Below are 17,211 nucleotides of genomic sequence, written 5' to 3' on the forward strand. Positions count from 1 at the left end.
AAAAACTTGAAATTTTCCTTCTTAGTGCTGCTTGTATCTTGAAACTACTGCATAGATGGAAAAGTTGAATACTTCCCTCCGCAAAAGGCACAGTAGCCAACAGCCACTCCCCGTACTTTTGATGGCATCATACTGCCCTCTGACACAACTGAATATTAGCTTTGCTGGCATTCATCCAAACCATTTGCCCTGCTACCCACAACTGTACGCACTGCTCTGACCAAAAGTATCTCAGTGAGGCCAGAAAGGAAAGTAAGATAGGAAGACATCAACAGTGATTCTTTTATCAAAATGGAGGATTTACTTTTCTCTAATTCTTGAGGAAATACGTTAGAGGAAAAAGAAAATGAGTCTCAAACTGGCCTATATTTTTCTATACATCTATTGGCTAAATTCCTTTCTCTTATGGAGAGGACAGTATCACTCCATATGCTTTAAAATAGAGATCTCTTTTGCAAAATGTAGCCTAACTCAGCTTTTATTAATAGCCTTGACCTTCTCAAGAACTGAGAGTGCAACAAAAGGTGTAAAGGAATTGCAGAATTCACATTGCAGCAGTATAATTATCCAATGAGGAACCAAAATGCACTCAGTTGAGATTACCGGGGCCACAGTGAAGTCAGAGGAGCAGAAGAGAGTATATAGGAACATCAAGTATTCTAAACTTTTAATTCTTTTTCCATTTTTCTTGTTAGCCAAAATGTGCATATATTTAGCCAAATATTGAATATATGAACATGCCACGTTCACAAATTCAAAAAAAATTTTGAAATAGAGGTTAGCTACAATAGACAAATGTATTTGATTCAAAGCACTGTCACAACAAAAACATTTCACTTCACAATCCTATCTACACAACTGATACCATGCACTGATTGCAGATCAGTCACTGGACACTCACATCTATCAGTCAGATACGAGACATTTTTGTCCTGTAAAGCCAAGGACCTCAGATAACATCAGAATGAGTGATGGTGACTAGTAGGCTCCCTTACAAGGGAGTTACAGAGGTTCCTGCTGAGATTTCCTATTGATGTTAAGCCCAAGAGGTTGGTTTGTGCTTCTTGGAAGAGTAGAGCTCATGACCCTCCATTCCCTTTGAACTTTTGGAGCAGTTTAAGTTCAGTTAGAGCAGTTAGTGGGTCTGAAAGGTGAACTAATAGTCTCATTCTTCCTCAGAACAGACTGAATTTTAAGAAATGGTTTAATTAACTGGAAGTGACTTTTTCTCACCTCAAGACATGTGCAACCCTTCCTTACTCTATAGGAAATACATCTAAGCAGGTCCAAGGCTCAAAAACTGCTGGACAATCAGCCTTCTGCTTTCATTTGTCAAGAGATGGACCTCCAGCACACTCTTCAACTATGGGTGTGCAGAAAAAGCCAGCCTCTCCCTCTGCTAGCCCAAAGGGAAGTTGACCCCCACCAAGTGCAACACACCGGATTCATTCCCATCACCACAGCTGTTCTCACACTCCGGTTGATCAGATATCACAGGGTTGATCTCCATCTCATTTTTATTTGTTTTACACTGTTCTAACCATGCTAACTGCAAGGCAATTATCCTGGTGCAAGAGAGAAAAGTCTGCTGCTGAACGAAGCTCCTCTGACAACACCCATCTCTCAAGTGGAACACAAAGAAACAACCGAACATTTTAACTCAAATCCACTGAATTAAGAAGAGAGCTTTCCCAGTAGAGAATTTGATACTCCATTTCTGAAGCAATTTCAGAAACATTTTACAGAAAAGAAAATGATGGTTTTACATGATTCTGTTGAATCACATTTCCAAGTTACATCGGCCTCTAGCTATTTATTCTTTACTTCCCAAAAGCATAGCATAGCATCCATGAAAAAGGATTTGTCAGTTTATTTTTTGCTTAGTAACATTATTCCTCATATTTTAAAGCCTCGCTCTTCTTTTAAGCAAAATCACAGGGTAGGATAGCATTTCACTAAAAGAAAGCAACATATATTATAGATAATCTTCCTAAATCTAATCTTATTTCTAAGACTCATTTATGTAAAACAATGTGAAAAATCAAAACACCTCAGTCAAGGTGACAACACATTGATTTCTGTCTTGAGTGGTACTTTTTGGGAATCGAAAGCAAAAATCCTGAAAATTTGCTTTCTCATTCTTTTCCTCCCTTCCTCCCTTCCACACCTCAGTTAGAATGTGTTACCTTTGATTCTGCACAAACACATCTATCTTCTCTCTTCTTGCAACACATGTGAAAAATAGCAAGATGCAGAAGGAGTATCCGCCACAGGACTGAAACTTTATGAAGCTTTAAAGATGAATATGTTGCTCACATAGATGAAACAACCCAAGAAAGTTTTTAAAGGCCATGGTTCTTCACATATTTGAATAAGAAATTGGGGGGGGGTCTGAAACGTGCAATAGTTTTGTCGAGCTCAGGCAACGCTGCTGAAACCCTGTTGTAAAAGTACTCAGCACTAATCTGTTTATTACAGGCCCTCATCCAAAATACAACACTAGTCATCTGGTGTTTATCTTTCACCAGGTTCAGTCGTTTAATCCAGGCTCTCTTTCCAGCTGCCACTCAAGGGCCAGAACAGAGGGACAAACAGTCTAAGGGCTGACAAAGTACATCAATCCCCTTCTTCCAGTCACCCAGGTTCACTTGTACTGGAACACTTCAGTGGCAGTTTCAGGAATTCTAGTCCTTACCTATATATTGCATTATTAAAGGAAGTCTTCTCCATAGAATATCAGTTACCAACTGCCTTACACCATGCAGTAATTTATCCCTTTTTTTTAATCCTACGTAATATCAGAAAGAAGGTATCTTATTTCCCACATAAACACCTAATCCTTTTATGATTTTTTCTAAGCTCTTTGCCTCAATACTATTCCCATGGTAAGGGGTTCCACAGAACTGTACATTGCATGAAAAGTATATTCCCTCTTCTCACTTTTAAACCGGTTGTCCTAGCTTTTGAATCCCTATGTTCTTGAATTATGAAATACAGCATAAATAGAAGCTGATTTGTTTTCTCCCTGATTTTCTGCCACTTTATTTACAATGTGGAAAACAAAAGAGAAAATTTCCAGTTGATGTATCAGTTTGTTCTCTCCCTCCCTCCATTTCATCTCTCCATAATTTTTCACACTGTTAAATCATACCACTTTCTCTCAGTTTATACTTCGATGATGCAAGCATTCAGTGTAGCTATTACTTCAGAAAAGAAATTGGTCTCACAATTGGACAAAATCCTTAAGCTACAGAGCAGAGGAGGAAACCAAGACTCCAAATCCTCACTAATTGTGATCTTTTGGCTTTTGCTAATTTAGAGGATTAACTCACTCCACTAATAGTCCACAGATTTCTTCTTCACATCACAGCTGAGTCATGGGGTTTTCATACTCACAGGATAAGCCTACTTAGCTCTTTTCAATCTTTTCAATCCATGGGATACCCTTTACCTCTTACTTCCCTTGGTCATCCTAGTACCATGAAGTGGAAAAATAATGGTTATTAAGCCATGCATAAAAATGCCGTAAGAGATCAAATCACACCAGAAAAATGCACCCCCCCAAAACATAAAAAGCTCTCCTACAGTTAGTGTGGACTTCTATTTCCTCTCTTGATGGTATCACAGAATCAGTATACAACTATACTGTCACTTGAGGGGGTGGAAGGAAGAACAAAATACAAACAGCCAGCTCCTATAATACATGAATTGAGTGATTGAATGACCAATGTAAAATGTCAGTCGATGACATTCAGTGACTTTAGCAGGGTCATATCTAATTATTAGAGATGTGGTTTAAAAAAGCTTTTAGTCAGAGGAAAGCTATTTCAGAAATAACAGAAAATGTGTGAGGGATATGGGCAAGAAAAATAATTAGGTGGGAATATTAGTCTCAGTGCTAACAAATTTGTTTGACACACTGTTCCTTGTTCTGGTCAGACAAAATCAAAAAGTAAAATTCTTGTACTTTCAGTCTATGCTCTCAATGTAGAGTTAAAATCAGAACGAAGAAATAATCAGTGCAGGAATTTGCACACATTTGTTCAGCACGATCATTTATGAGCTTGCAGTAATGGGAACCAGTAACGTTTTCACTTTGTTCAGGGACCCATCATACTCCAGTTTAGATGTCAGGTGTTCAGACACTACACTGCTATTAAAACACATGAGCCATACAAAAAATTCTGGACTAAACCCTAATGGCATACAAGTATTTTGACTGCATTAGGTATCTTATACTGACTCCTATGTGGTCACACAAGAATATGGTACTGAAAGAGACAGTATGCAAATCTCCTTTTCCCTGGCTGCCAAGATCCTTTAGCAAAATAGGTCTGGCTCTAGGAAGCATGCAATATTTATAGAAGACACCTGTTAGTCTGCAGATGGAGCAACTAACATGATTTTTGTACCTTGCATTATATGCTTTAGAAGCTACTTAAATTACCCTGGCACTGTTGTAGCCATCATTAACATTTCAGCTTTATCTTCCTGAACACTTTAAGAAGCAACAGCAGCAAACGGAATAGAAATAAATTAGAAAGCAGAGACCTGGAAAAAACTTGGAATCCTGGATGCGAATATCCCACACACAGGCTTTGTCTATGTATCTGAACTCTCCATCTTGTGCCCAACTCTAATCATTACCAGTTTCTTTTAAAAAGGCTATGCCTGAAAGAACTGATGTGTTATGAGACAGCTGTGACCTAAGTAAACTCCAAACAAACCATTCATCATTGCAAAGCTCCAGAACAAGCTGGTACTTTCTCAGGGAACAGTGTTCTTCTAAACACACGTTATAAATAAAGAGGAAACAAAGTACATACTGTAGGCTTTCATCAATTATATACAAAGCCTTTGATAAGTCTTTGAATAAGTTTGGGATCATTATGCCTGGGGCCAAAGGGCTCTTAGTAGTTTAAGATCTCCTTTTCTAAACTTCTAGTCAGAGAGATCTTTTCAAGCATCATGGAGAACAGAATACTTTTTCCCTCACTAGCATTATGATCACAATACCTTTACTCAAATCCTTTCATGCACTGTATTTTCAGCATGAAATTTAAACTTCACAACCTCAGGGCATGTGAGGACAGTACTCATCCTGCCCACCGCTAGAGCCACACTTGCCATTACTCATCTCTCCCTTTCATGGCCCATCTTTTGCCTGCAAGAGCTGGTCTTCTCTCTCTTTCTTGTTTTCTCCCACCTTTCTGGCACTCAAATATACCAAGTTGAACTATCACGCTGCATTGATCTCTTAAATAATCTACTTAAAATATAAAGTCATGGAAAGATTCTTCTGCAGATCCAGGAAGGGAACTAGAGGTGGGTCCACAGCCCAAGAAAATGTCCTCCATTTAAGTTCTGCAGTTCACATCACAATGCAGTTAGTGATACGCTTTTCCTTTTGAGGCACACTAGCGAGGGAGAACTATTCATAGTTAATTTATATTGGAGTGGGTCAATTCTAAGGAGGAACAACTATGCCTAAAAAAAATGGAATGCTCTTATTCCAGAATAAGTTTTTAGTGCAAACAGCTTAATCCAGTCACCTATTTTCAACTCATTTCTCTTTGAAAGTAGACTCTAAATCAATCTGAGCTAATAACGACTCAAATCTTTCTCATTCTTTAATATGATGCTTTTGTTTCAACTACTTTGGCAGCTTTGTATAATAAAAGTAATAAAAACGTTATGCACTCAATTTAGTATCACATTCTTCATAAAAAATGAGAAAAAGCAATTATTTTATCAAGATATCTGGATTTTGCAGCTCCTACATTAGTACTCCAGGTCTAAAAGTTTCTTGTTCTTTAGAAGTATTACGTGACAATTGGTAAGCAACAGAAATGTACTTAACACTGTGGTATGCTTTAAGGTATATTAACAGCTGTACAAATAACTAGAGCCCTTCTCATGTAAAACCTCACCTATTTCACTCGGTTTTCTCCTGAGCAGCAAAGGAGTGAAATTCCTCTGAGTGGACAAGAGATCAGTGAAAGCTTTTACAAATGTTAAAACAAAAGTTATATCCTCAGGGAATACAAATGCTACCTGCTAGTGACTGAAAGAACACATTTCGCAGGCTTGCATCAAATTCTGCTGGATTTTGGCTGGTATTTTCCTACATACATTCAACAGAAATCTATCACTTTTTCCCCAACCAAGTAACCATTGCAGCACTTGAATGCTGGGAAGAGAGTTTTAATGGGGTATGCTTTTCTCCTTTAAAAAAGAAAAAAATAATTAAAAAAGCTTAATCAACCCAGTTCCCTTTCCCTGCCTCTGATTCCTCATTCTGTAAGAGACCATTTACTCTAGAAAAACTAGAGATATCAACATTCAATCAGGATTTTTGATTCAGCCCTTTACAGAAAACAAGGTCAGCTGTTCATTTGTGAACCAGACCTTAGGGAGATCACAGGTTTTTGGATCCAAATCTTTTTCTTCTTCCTAATCAATGGGGGCCGATCAGGGAATCCATGAAAACAGAGCTGTGATGGAGACTGATTGAGTTATCCAGTCCATCTCCTCACCTCAAGGCAGGACCAGTTGTGCCTAAACAGTTCTTAGCAGTTATTTCTCTGCTTTATTTATAGAAGGCTTCAGTGATGAGTTCCCATAACATCTGCAGGTAGTTTAGGTCAGCGTGGACTGTCCATAGCAATAGAAAAGTTCTTTTATGTCTGACATGCATCTCCAGTTAAAGACATTATTACTTTTTCTAACTTTTAGGCTGTAAGCATACCCTAAACTACTAAGTCTAGTAGCACACAAATTTACTGTTGTTTTAGTTACTTCTAGCAGCAATTGTTTACTCTTTCTGCAAAGAACAGTAGACTAATAAGATCTCATTTTAGATTCAGCCTGCACTACTGCAGCAACAAAACATCACAACAGTCATTTTGTATCTATTTATTTTCATCAGAACTGAAACACAAGCAGCAATTCATTCCCCATAACAAGGCTCTGGATTTAGGCAGTCTGAAGGGGAAGAGTTTAAGGGAGCACCATCCTAGAAATGAAGGATATTTCTTGGTGCCTAAAATGGCTGAGAGTCAATTCTGAGCCACAGAATGGTGCTTCCCAGCTAGTGTTTTCTCTTTTTGGTAATATTTCTGGAAGAAAACACAGTCACTTTTCATCCATTTCTGTCAAGTTATCTAGACTGTCTAACAAAAGCTAATTTACAATGAGAGGGCTCCACAACAGGCTCCATTAAGTCTAGAGCCATGAGACTGACTTTTCCCTGGACATAAATTCGAAAAATTATGATGTAGAAGGGCACTGTACCTCTGTTGTGAAATGTAATGCTTTTTATTTCAAGATTTTTTTTTTCTATTCCTGTTAGCTAATGCATAGGGAGGCTTTTCTGATCACTATTCTTAAAGAAAAGCAAGAAAATTTAATTAATATATAGACATTTGCAAGCCAATAGCCAGCACCTTTTCTTATTTTTTTTTTTAATTAACCTTCAAGTTAAGAAAAATAGGGTTCAATTAAGCCAGAATAACTGATACATTCTCCTAGTGCTCTTTCCCAACAGCATTTTGTAACTGTAAATGCATAATGAGAAATATATTTGTATGAGGGAGAGAGAGATCTAAAATGTTCTGAAAATATGTAGTAAGAAAGATTTGTTTTCTGCACACAAAAGCAGAAAAAGGAATGCTTGCATTTCCCTACTATTTCAAAATACAAAGAAATGACTTTTCAAAGTTATTCTTAACTGATTAATTCTCAGTCTGATTCAGATACAATATAACCAAATGCTAAAATCCCTTCAATGTGTTAGAAGACAAAAGCTACCACTACTATCCCGATTGGATGATTAAACATGACCTTTGATTAAAGTGAGAATTTCAAAATTTAAAGGTTATTCTTAAAGTAAATATAAAATTTATTATCAACAAACAGTCCACCACAGACCAGGGTTCTCAAATTTTTTTTTTTTTTTTTTTTTTTTGGGGGGGGGGAGGGAGGGAAGGGATTATTTTGTTTTGACTCTGCTAGTAGATTCCAACTACCATCTCTTCTATTACAAGGTTATTGAAAGGGGAGGAAAAGGGTACGTAACAGTCCTTAAGCTAACTGGAGCCAACTTAAGCTAACTGGAGCAGAGAAAAAAGTTTTGAATATTAGATTTAGCTTAGTGAATATTTTTAAGCTTAACTGAACCATCCAGGAACTATCAACATTATTAAAAAGTAAACTAAACATATTTTCATGGAAGATGAGACAAAGGATTGCGAATGCAATACAACTAAAATAATTTTCCTAATACAAATACTAATTATTCTGTTCTTTTTAAATGTGCATTCTTTGTTAAGGTTTCTTCTGAGATAAAACTTAGATCAGATGTTTTTTTCTTACATCAAACTGAGACCACATACTGACCTGCACAAATGGGATTCAGGTTCAATAGAGCATAGATCCCACAAAACCAGACTCACATATTTTCCAGGTAAAATAACCATAATTCACTTTTTATTTTAGCTAGTCTTCTTTGGTGCATGACAGTGTCTTAATGCATATGAATAACCTTGCTTTTTTTCTGGCTGTAATTTTAGTTGCTCTTATACCAATAAATGTTTAATACTAATTTAGGAACCTATCTGGCAAACTGTTTATAACCTGGCAGAAAGACTGACTTCCAAAGATATTTATGTGCCTTAGGAAGCCAACACAGATGCTAGGAGAACTTGAAAAGAATAGATTTGTTTTGCAATCTTTGTGTGCTCGGGCATTCTGAAAATCTCACCATCTGCAAGTAAGTGCCTTGGAAAGCCCACCTCCTGTCATAAAAACCCTTCTCTGTGAGTTGGTCTGAAAGGATTCTGTTATGGGTGTGGATGCAAAGAGTTACCAGGAAACAGCAGGGAAAAGCAGTATATGAAAGACTCCAAAAAACTGGTAAGCTCTGAAGACTAATGGTCCAGTTGAATCCACGAGAACTGATAAAATCAGAACACCAGGAGGCAGGTGAATTGGCAGAAGGCCACTAGCACAAACTAGCATCCACGAGAGGGTAAGTAACTTGGACCACATCCAAGTAGGTTATGTTAGTCTATGTTAGTAGACATAGACTGTAAGATTACTTATGCACTTGATGAAGCGAAGGACCCTCTGGGTACTTCCTGAATATCTACCTAGAAGCTGCTACTGCACCAGTACAACCTTCCACTTTGTAGTAAAAAGCTACAATTCCCTCCAAGCTGTTGCTCCAACCAGGTATTAGGAGTGAGAGTGTGCACGTGTGTGTGTGTGTGAACTGTGCAAGGGAGAACATATTATGTTTTTAGTAACATCTGCTTTTAATAACAGCAACTCAATTCGATGATCAATAATGGGTGAATTAATAAAAGGTGCTCTAATAAATATTGGTTGTGATCTGTGCCCCCATCCCCAACTTGTTCCTCTATCAGGAAAAAGGGAATTTACAGTAGTCCTTGTCCTCTTGCTCACTATGCGAATGGTTCTATTTCTCACCAACAGCAGCAAACTGTGTTAACTCACCCTTCAAGCTTCTAAGGGAATAAGGAGGAGCATGGCTTTTGTTTTTAAATTACTCACTTGGTAGGGATATAGAGTGACGCCATTCGTTCTTGACAAAGACCAGGTGCCGTCAAGGTATTGATGAGCCTGGATAGCCACAGAGTTGAGAACATTACCATTGCTTGGGCTGGTGGCCATTTGAAAGCTGACCTTGGCTTGGTGTCCAGGAGAGCCATTTTTCTTCTCCACCCCATTAACAATTCCCAGACTGCTGGGTTTCCCACTGTGCTTGTTGGCCACAAAGCCTGTATAATTAGACGTAGCATAAGGAGCAGGCACGTATGCCCAGTCCCTGGGCTGCAGGCTGCCCATGTGCCGGGAGCCCACTAAAGTGGGGATATTGGAGAGTGGTGGAGGGGAGCCTGGAGAAGCATCGTAATGTTCAGAGTTGGCAGCGTGCTCTAAGGTCAGCACCATCTGAATGGCCTCTTGCTTCAGCTGATTCAGGTGGGTGGCACAAACATCACATCTGTTGTCCTTCTCATTCCATGCCTTCCGAATGGTATTGGGAACCTGGAGTTTGTCATGAATCACCGAGGAGAAGCCTGGGTCCTAAAAATCAAACAGAGAAGGGAGGGGAACAGGAGAGAAATATTTAACCACGGTCACTGCAGTGAAACATAACTACTGCTGATCGTGCATTTCAAAAGTCAATTTATGAGATAAGCTTAGAATGCAAACAAAGGCCATTAGATACAGTCAATGTATGCCAGCAACAGAGTTAAATGAAAATGAGAAACTAGATTGTGATGGGAAGAAAAACTTCTTTTACTTTTACTGATAAATGGCAAATATTATAATTCCACTGCAAGCTTCAACGCATGGCAGAGAGAATGAATTAACCTGCTTCACCCCAGTGCACCTAATTTCTGGCTTGAATGAAATTACTCTTAGTTACACAGTGAGATCAAGAGCAGCTTCACTAAACTCAGTGTGCTGGTAGCAAGGTTCACAATCTATCTACTCATCAGTACCAGCCTTTGGTACCAAGAAAACCCAGGATATACTCAGCAACAAAAAAGCAAAATTTTAAAGTCTGCTTATAATGAAAAATGAAAAACAAGAATATCACCACCCTCCCCAAATTTTTTTCAGAACTCAAAACAGGTGGGTATTTGATAACATTTTTAAAAGCTTTTCAGCATTTCATTTACAATGTTTTGCAGCCAGAAAACAACCATTTCTTTAATGGAATATTCTACCTCTCTTTTGGGTATTTACTAATAGCATAAAATAAAATTATAATTTTATTTAGAAAATGCAACTCGTAAAGGATCAGCAATTTATAACGAACAATTTTGTGTCTTGATGACATGATGAGATTTAAAACCTCCTGTCTCACGTAGAATTACCCTACCATAAACCTAACTTACCTCACGGGCAGATATTTCAATGTCTGTGGTGCTCTACATAGAGAAAAATACCACCCAGTCTGACTACAGTCACTCAACACTGGCCCTAATTGCACAGTGCTTCGGGAAGCTGCGAAGCCTAATAGCAGCTTTAGCAGGGGCTTATCACCAAACTTGCCCAGTTCTTCCAACGCCAGAAATTCTACAAATGCACAGCAAAAATATTTGTGTCACACACAGCAAACCATTACAGCTACGTGATGGAAACTAATATTTCCTATGTAGCAGTCTGAGATCCTCCCTTTCTATGCAAAGACAGAGGTTTTAGATTTGCAAGGCTAAAAAGCATTGTGTATGGTAGTCTATGGAAGGAGGAATACAGAGATAGACAGATAGGGGTGGGTGTGCGTCACACACACATGCATACACATGCTTCCTTAGGGTAGGTAAGCATATGCAAAGAAACAGTCACACACAATTCACTGGTAACGGAAATTTCAAAGACAGACCAGGCAGGGTTTTAGGCTTTTACAGGCCTGCATGTGCGGGCTTCGCCTTCCCCTCCTAAGGTTTTGAATACTTACTGGTAGCTTTCATGTTATGACTACTCAAATATAATCTATGCTCAATAGTACCAACTGAGTAGTACCAACTTTATTTATTTTTTTCTTCTTCGGGGCTTTACCAGCTTCATAACCAAAGTCATATCAGACTGGAAGAGCAGAAAAATCACACAAATGGAGACCACCTTTATCACGTAATTTGATGAACCCCATGCCAAGACAGACAAATACCATGTTTTGATATTATGGCTGTGCTGGGAAAGAATGAGTAGGGAGTATAATATAAGGAGGGAGACAATTCAAGGGAGAGAATTCACTGGTAGAGGGTCATATTCATTACGATCCGTCTTTATTATATACTCAAGCATTTTATTTTCACTGTTTAACTACCCTGAACAGCTCCTCAGCATGCAGTGATTAATTGATTCATAAATCATGGTGCCTCTTTATGCACAGCAGCAAAAGAACAGTTGTAGCCCCAGAAGCCCAGGAGAGCCGTATAAGCTGATGGGAAACAACAGGAGGCCAAGATTTGATCAAGCCGCAAGCTGGTCATTCCTATTGCAGGCACCCAGGGGGGCAGAGCGGCACAGCGTGTCCGGAAGGCAGGAACCGGATTCGGCATCAATGCTCCCCCCTGTAACCTTGGGGAAAGAGATGGGGGGAGCCAGGGGGGAATTAACAAGAGGCAAAAGACGTCAAATCTTATTTTCCATCCGAGACCGTAACTAGGTCAGCAGATCACATCAGATACTGGCGCCCCATCCACGACGGCAGGTACGCAGGGGGAGGACGCTCTACCTTTCCCACAGTGCACTACACAAAAGCTGTCTGTATGGCTGAAGCGAGGTGCGAGACTTATTTCCAAGCTGCTCCACGTCAGTCCAGGAAAAATCCTTGCCAGCTCTTCCTTCAGCTAGCTAATGCCACAGAGCTGGTGGTTGTTCCTTGAAAGCTAACTTTCTTAGGCGACTGGGCTTGAACCCAGGTAATTATACAGAACATCCAGATCCAGCAGCAATTCAATGTGGAAATTCCTGGATACTATGATAAATATTCCAAGGAAATAAAGCCTTTCCTAAAGTAAGCAAATGTCAGCATGATATAAATATTCAAGTAGCACACCAGCTTTAAGGAGTGCTGGACAGCAGTGAATTCAGCTTCATCTCGGTGTTAAAACAAACATCAGATCATTCTCTGATACAACAATAAACAGAGAGAGAGGGGAAGGAAGACTGGTCCTACTCAGAGGTAGGAAAGAGGAAAACAGACACAACCTGAATTGATTACTCCTACGAATGGCCGTGCTAATCCATCAGACTCCACTAGATGGATAGTTCAACACTGCATCCAAGTCTGGAGAATGAAACAGAAAAGGCTACAGGACAGCAAATAAATTAGAAGAAACCTCAGGCCACAGAAACATTAGTCACACTTTGTTCTTAAAACAAATCTATCTTTAAACTGATAGAGCCCAAAAGAGAATTTCCTTTGTTATCTTGCACTGGGCAGCTCCACTATGATTTCATAGATGAATTGGCTGACAGACTTTCAACACATCTAGCAGGAAGGAGGCCAAAGCTGGACAGTCGCAATACCCTCGTTTGAATAGCAGGGAAATGCAGTCACATGACAATTTAGTATTTTATCTGCAAGCAATCAAAGCAAACATCTGCACATCTTCCCCTGAGAAATGCTTATCAGTTCAATAAACAGTATGTTGTCCCATAGGTCTATATGAAATAGTGATGGGGAAAGCTCCATGGATAAGCAGTTTGTGCTAGCTGCACTAAGCAGCAGGACTTGGAAAGGTTATACTTACTACTGAAACTTGTGAGGTCTAAGAGACTTCACATTAAATCTCATGAGAATAGATTTGCTTGTGAAATTTGAGGTTGACACTGGAAATACCATTTGTATTTTGGCACTCATTTCCAGCCCTGACAGAACAAAGTACAGTAATACTAAAAACTGAAACAGAACTTTGAAAATAACAAAAGAGTTTGGTTCGAGTTCAGGGCAAAGGTTCACAGTGGTTTCTCTTGTTGCTGTAATGGTTCACGCATCTTTAGTATAAGCACCATTACTATAAACTCCTATTCCTAAAATAAACAAGGGAAGGCATGTGAGAGGTCTGAAAGCTTCAGGAGATCACTCGCAAGACTAGCGCAAATGAGCGAGGCAGGCAGTGAACTACACCGAGTGCCCACCGAGCTTCCCTGTGAGGAGCATTTTCATACCACCTTTGAGTTTTCAAGCTCCAGTAAATACTAATTCCAGCTGTTTGCGTATTCATCTTATCCACTACGATATGCTATTAATTAAACCCTATAGTGCTCAGACCTGAGCTAAAACAGAGAAGAGGGAAGGAAGCATTGCTTTTTAGCAGACCCTTCACAGACAGAGCTGTCAGGGACGCTGAGGAATTCTTATTTTACGCAGTAAGAACGCACCCAGCAACCAAGCACTGATGAACTGCCTCTGCAGCTCAGTCAGCTGCGCAAGGGCAAAGGCAGTTCTGACTTCATGGAGTGGGGGTGGCTACGCAACTGTGTGATCACCTAAAATAACGCAGAAGCATCCTCTTTCATTTAGCTCCCCTTCGCTCCTTGCTATATAGTTTTGGTGATGTTTTAATTCCATCACTAAGAAAGCAGCCCACAAGCAGAATAATCCTTTCCTTCCTGCTACCCAGATTTACACCTGTCTCCCTCAATAGCGAGAGCAAGAGCAGCTTTCAACACGAAGCACACGGTTGCACTTGTGCACTTGCACAAAGCTCACAAGGAGACATGATGCAGGCAGACAGAACTCCACAGGTAGAGAGAAGGACGGGCAAAAAACACGACGAGCTACTTGCACTATCACTTAAGTTATGTGGAACCTAGCTGATCATAGGTTCATAAACACATACCTCATACGCATCCCTACTTTTTGCACCTATATAGCAGGCAGACACTAATATAGGACATGCAGCTGTGCAGAAAATCTTTAGAAGTATTTGATCCAGTCAACAACAGTCTACAAGTTAGACACTGTAATCTTACGTCATTATGTTACTTCATAGAAAACTCAAGTTTACAGTGAATCCAAAAACCTTCCACCAAGTTGTGTTCTTCACTGCTCTACAGGGAAAAATGAAGCAGTCAGCACTCGTTAGATCACAGAGGTCAGCTTCTGCTTGCAGATGCTCTCAGAAGTCTCATGGACTTCTTTTGTTTCCGAAAGGGTCCAGGCAGCAACGACTGCTGGTATGTAATCCATCACACAAGGTGATAGGAGAAGGAGAGAAAAGCAATGATCAGTTCTGCCCTGAAGAAATGCGTTTTCCAGACTCCTGATCTCCACAGGCAGGGAGTAGAAGAACTAATTAAGAAACATTAGTGGGAGGGAAGCTTTTACCCTGATAAAAAGCACATGTTTTTCATGACTGTGCAAACACCTCTGCTCTAAACATGATCCTGCTAGTCTATCGTTGGTCCCTGTTCAAAATATGTCATCTCTTCTGTTCACTCTTCTCTCTTGAGAATGTACTTTCTAGCCTAATAAAAAAGTTATACTCGTAAATTTACTTTCCAGAGGCACTTGAGCTACTTTCCAAATGTCTCTGCACCCTAACTTAAACATATTGCATCTTCTAAGGCTATATTTCAGAGATTTGCCGGTTTTAGTATTCCAGAGTCCCAACAGTTGAAAAACAGCTCCTCACTTTACAATGGCACCACTTCTGTTAAAGCCAAAGAATGTTCAAATAAACTGAAATCAGTGGGAGTTTTTTCCTCAAATAAGCACGATAGGATTTAGACACTGTGACTAAAAGTTAGCAGCGCTGTACCATCAAACTGTTCAGAAGGCCTTTGGATAAAAATCAGTTGCTTTTGCTAAGCAAAAGACTGAATCAGCTCAATATTCTCAAGCGGCAGGATCTCCAATAGCACAAGGTGTGTGATGGTAAGTAAAAAGCAGAAGCTGCACAGGAGTGAGACTAACAGGACGGTGAGCTGGGCCTCCCTTTTTCTATTGCTCCACACACAGGGACTGACACCTTATCTGTGCAACACCACACTGCCTTACCTTCTCTGTCATAGAAGACTTCCCTAACATCCAACACTTCTTCACATAAGTCACCCTTTACCACTCCCAGCTCAGCAAATGAAACCAACTCAACTCCTGTGCTAGAAAGGGAGAACATCCTTCCCTCTTGTCCTTCTGGAAAACCTCTCCTTTCCGCAGCAGGAATTCCCCTTCATAAGCACCACTAGTGCACACTGGGGTAAGAAGAAACACAGATAGACAGGGAGAATCCTGGACTGGAGAGCTGTAGCAGGGAACTAATGTAAAGGGAGAGATGAAGGTCATGAGAAAAGCACAACAGAACAAGGAGGAGGCTTTTTATATTAGCCTGCTTTCAGTAAGCCCATGCAAAGGGACCATCTCACTCACTGCAGTAAAAACCTCCACAAAGTTATCATATCCCATCTCTTTAGCAATTACCACTTCTGTTCCTCAAGCTTGAAGAACTGCTTTCCACTGCTGACTTGAACCTTCACTTTCACAAAGCCGTGACAGTGATCCCTTTCCCACAGTCAATGCAGTATGTCCACAACAAGTCTGTGGGACCTAGGAGCAATTCTTTTTAGAGAGATGAGAAAAAAAAGAAAAATCAGATCCTAATCCTTTCTAGGGTAACCTTCACAACATTGCTCATTTTCAAGGTATATTTCTTGAGCTGGCGCATATTACTGACATTTGGACTTCTGTAATTTAATGTTTGTCAGTATAAACTAGCCACCCTGCAGAGAGAAAATGTGCTCCTTTGGTTTAGACTCTCCATCTTCTTATCGGAAAGACACAGATAAAGTCTCGGCAAGGCTTACGTCACAAACCTGCAGCAGCAAGCAAGAAAGAGAAAAACATGGAAAGATAGGAGGATTAAAAGAAAAAGGTGAAGGGTAGAGAAGGGACAGAAGAAAGAGAAAAAAACAAAAATTGTTTTTTAATTGCCTCATGCATTGGCTTATAACTCTAAAGATGGATCAGCACTGACAGACTTGCAGCTGTACACATCTGGTACACAGGTGTTTGTGTTAGCATTTAATAGCTAGATAGCAGCCAGATTTTTAATTGGGTTCTGAACAGGAGATGGAATAGCAGCAGGAAAACCTAAATATACATTCAAAGGTACAAATCGAAGTCTTGCCCAATGAGCTCTGCTATGCAGTTGTCCGGAGCTCTGCTCTGCAGCCCACACTGAATCTGCAGCCACAGCAAGCATAGGGTATCCTGGCGGGAAGCTTCTTTTACAGCTATGTGGTGGACAAACTAAACGCTTGCCAAAGGGGCAGAATTTGCCAGCACCTTTTTTATAGCACAAAGAATAGAAACAAACACAAACTCCCAGAAGCAACCTCATTTGTGCAGGAAAAGCAGCAACTCTATTCTCTCGTCCTTGCTTGGCGTTTTCCTGCCTGCATGTCAAAGGACTGCATTTGCTGTCTTAGCCACCAGGGCACACTATGAGCTTGTGTTCAACTGATCAACCACCTTGAACCCTCAATATTTTTCTGCATCACTGCTACAAGCAGTCCAGTGTCACACATGACACCTAGATATACCGCAGGCACACCTGGCTCAAGTCTCCAGGCACTCCACAAAGCTCACTTGGTATTGTAGCCTCTTCACTAGACTAGGGGTCAGCTACAAATTTACCTAACTATTGTTAGTATGAGATGCTTTCAAGA

At 40.0% G+C, this 17,211-nt stretch overlaps 1 protein-coding gene across 1 annotated transcript in view; it reads right to left on the reverse strand.

The window, feature by feature from the left end:
- KIF26B (kinesin family member 26B) overlaps nucleotides 1-17,211 on the reverse strand; it is a 302,239-nt gene that overhangs the window by 198,630 nt on the left and 86,398 nt on the right. The window contains exon 3 of the mRNA XM_062573637.1: nucleotides 9,574-10,107. Within this exon, the coding sequence (XP_062429621.1) occupies nucleotides 9,574-10,107 (534 nt within the window). The remainder of the gene's footprint in view (nucleotides 1-9,573; nucleotides 10,108-17,211) is intronic.

This window comes from Rhea pennata, chromosome 3 (genome assembly GCF_028389875.1).
Source record: "Rhea pennata isolate bPtePen1 chromosome 3, bPtePen1.pri, whole genome shotgun sequence".
NCBI lineage: Eukaryota > Metazoa > Chordata > Aves > Rheiformes > Rheidae > Rhea > Rhea pennata.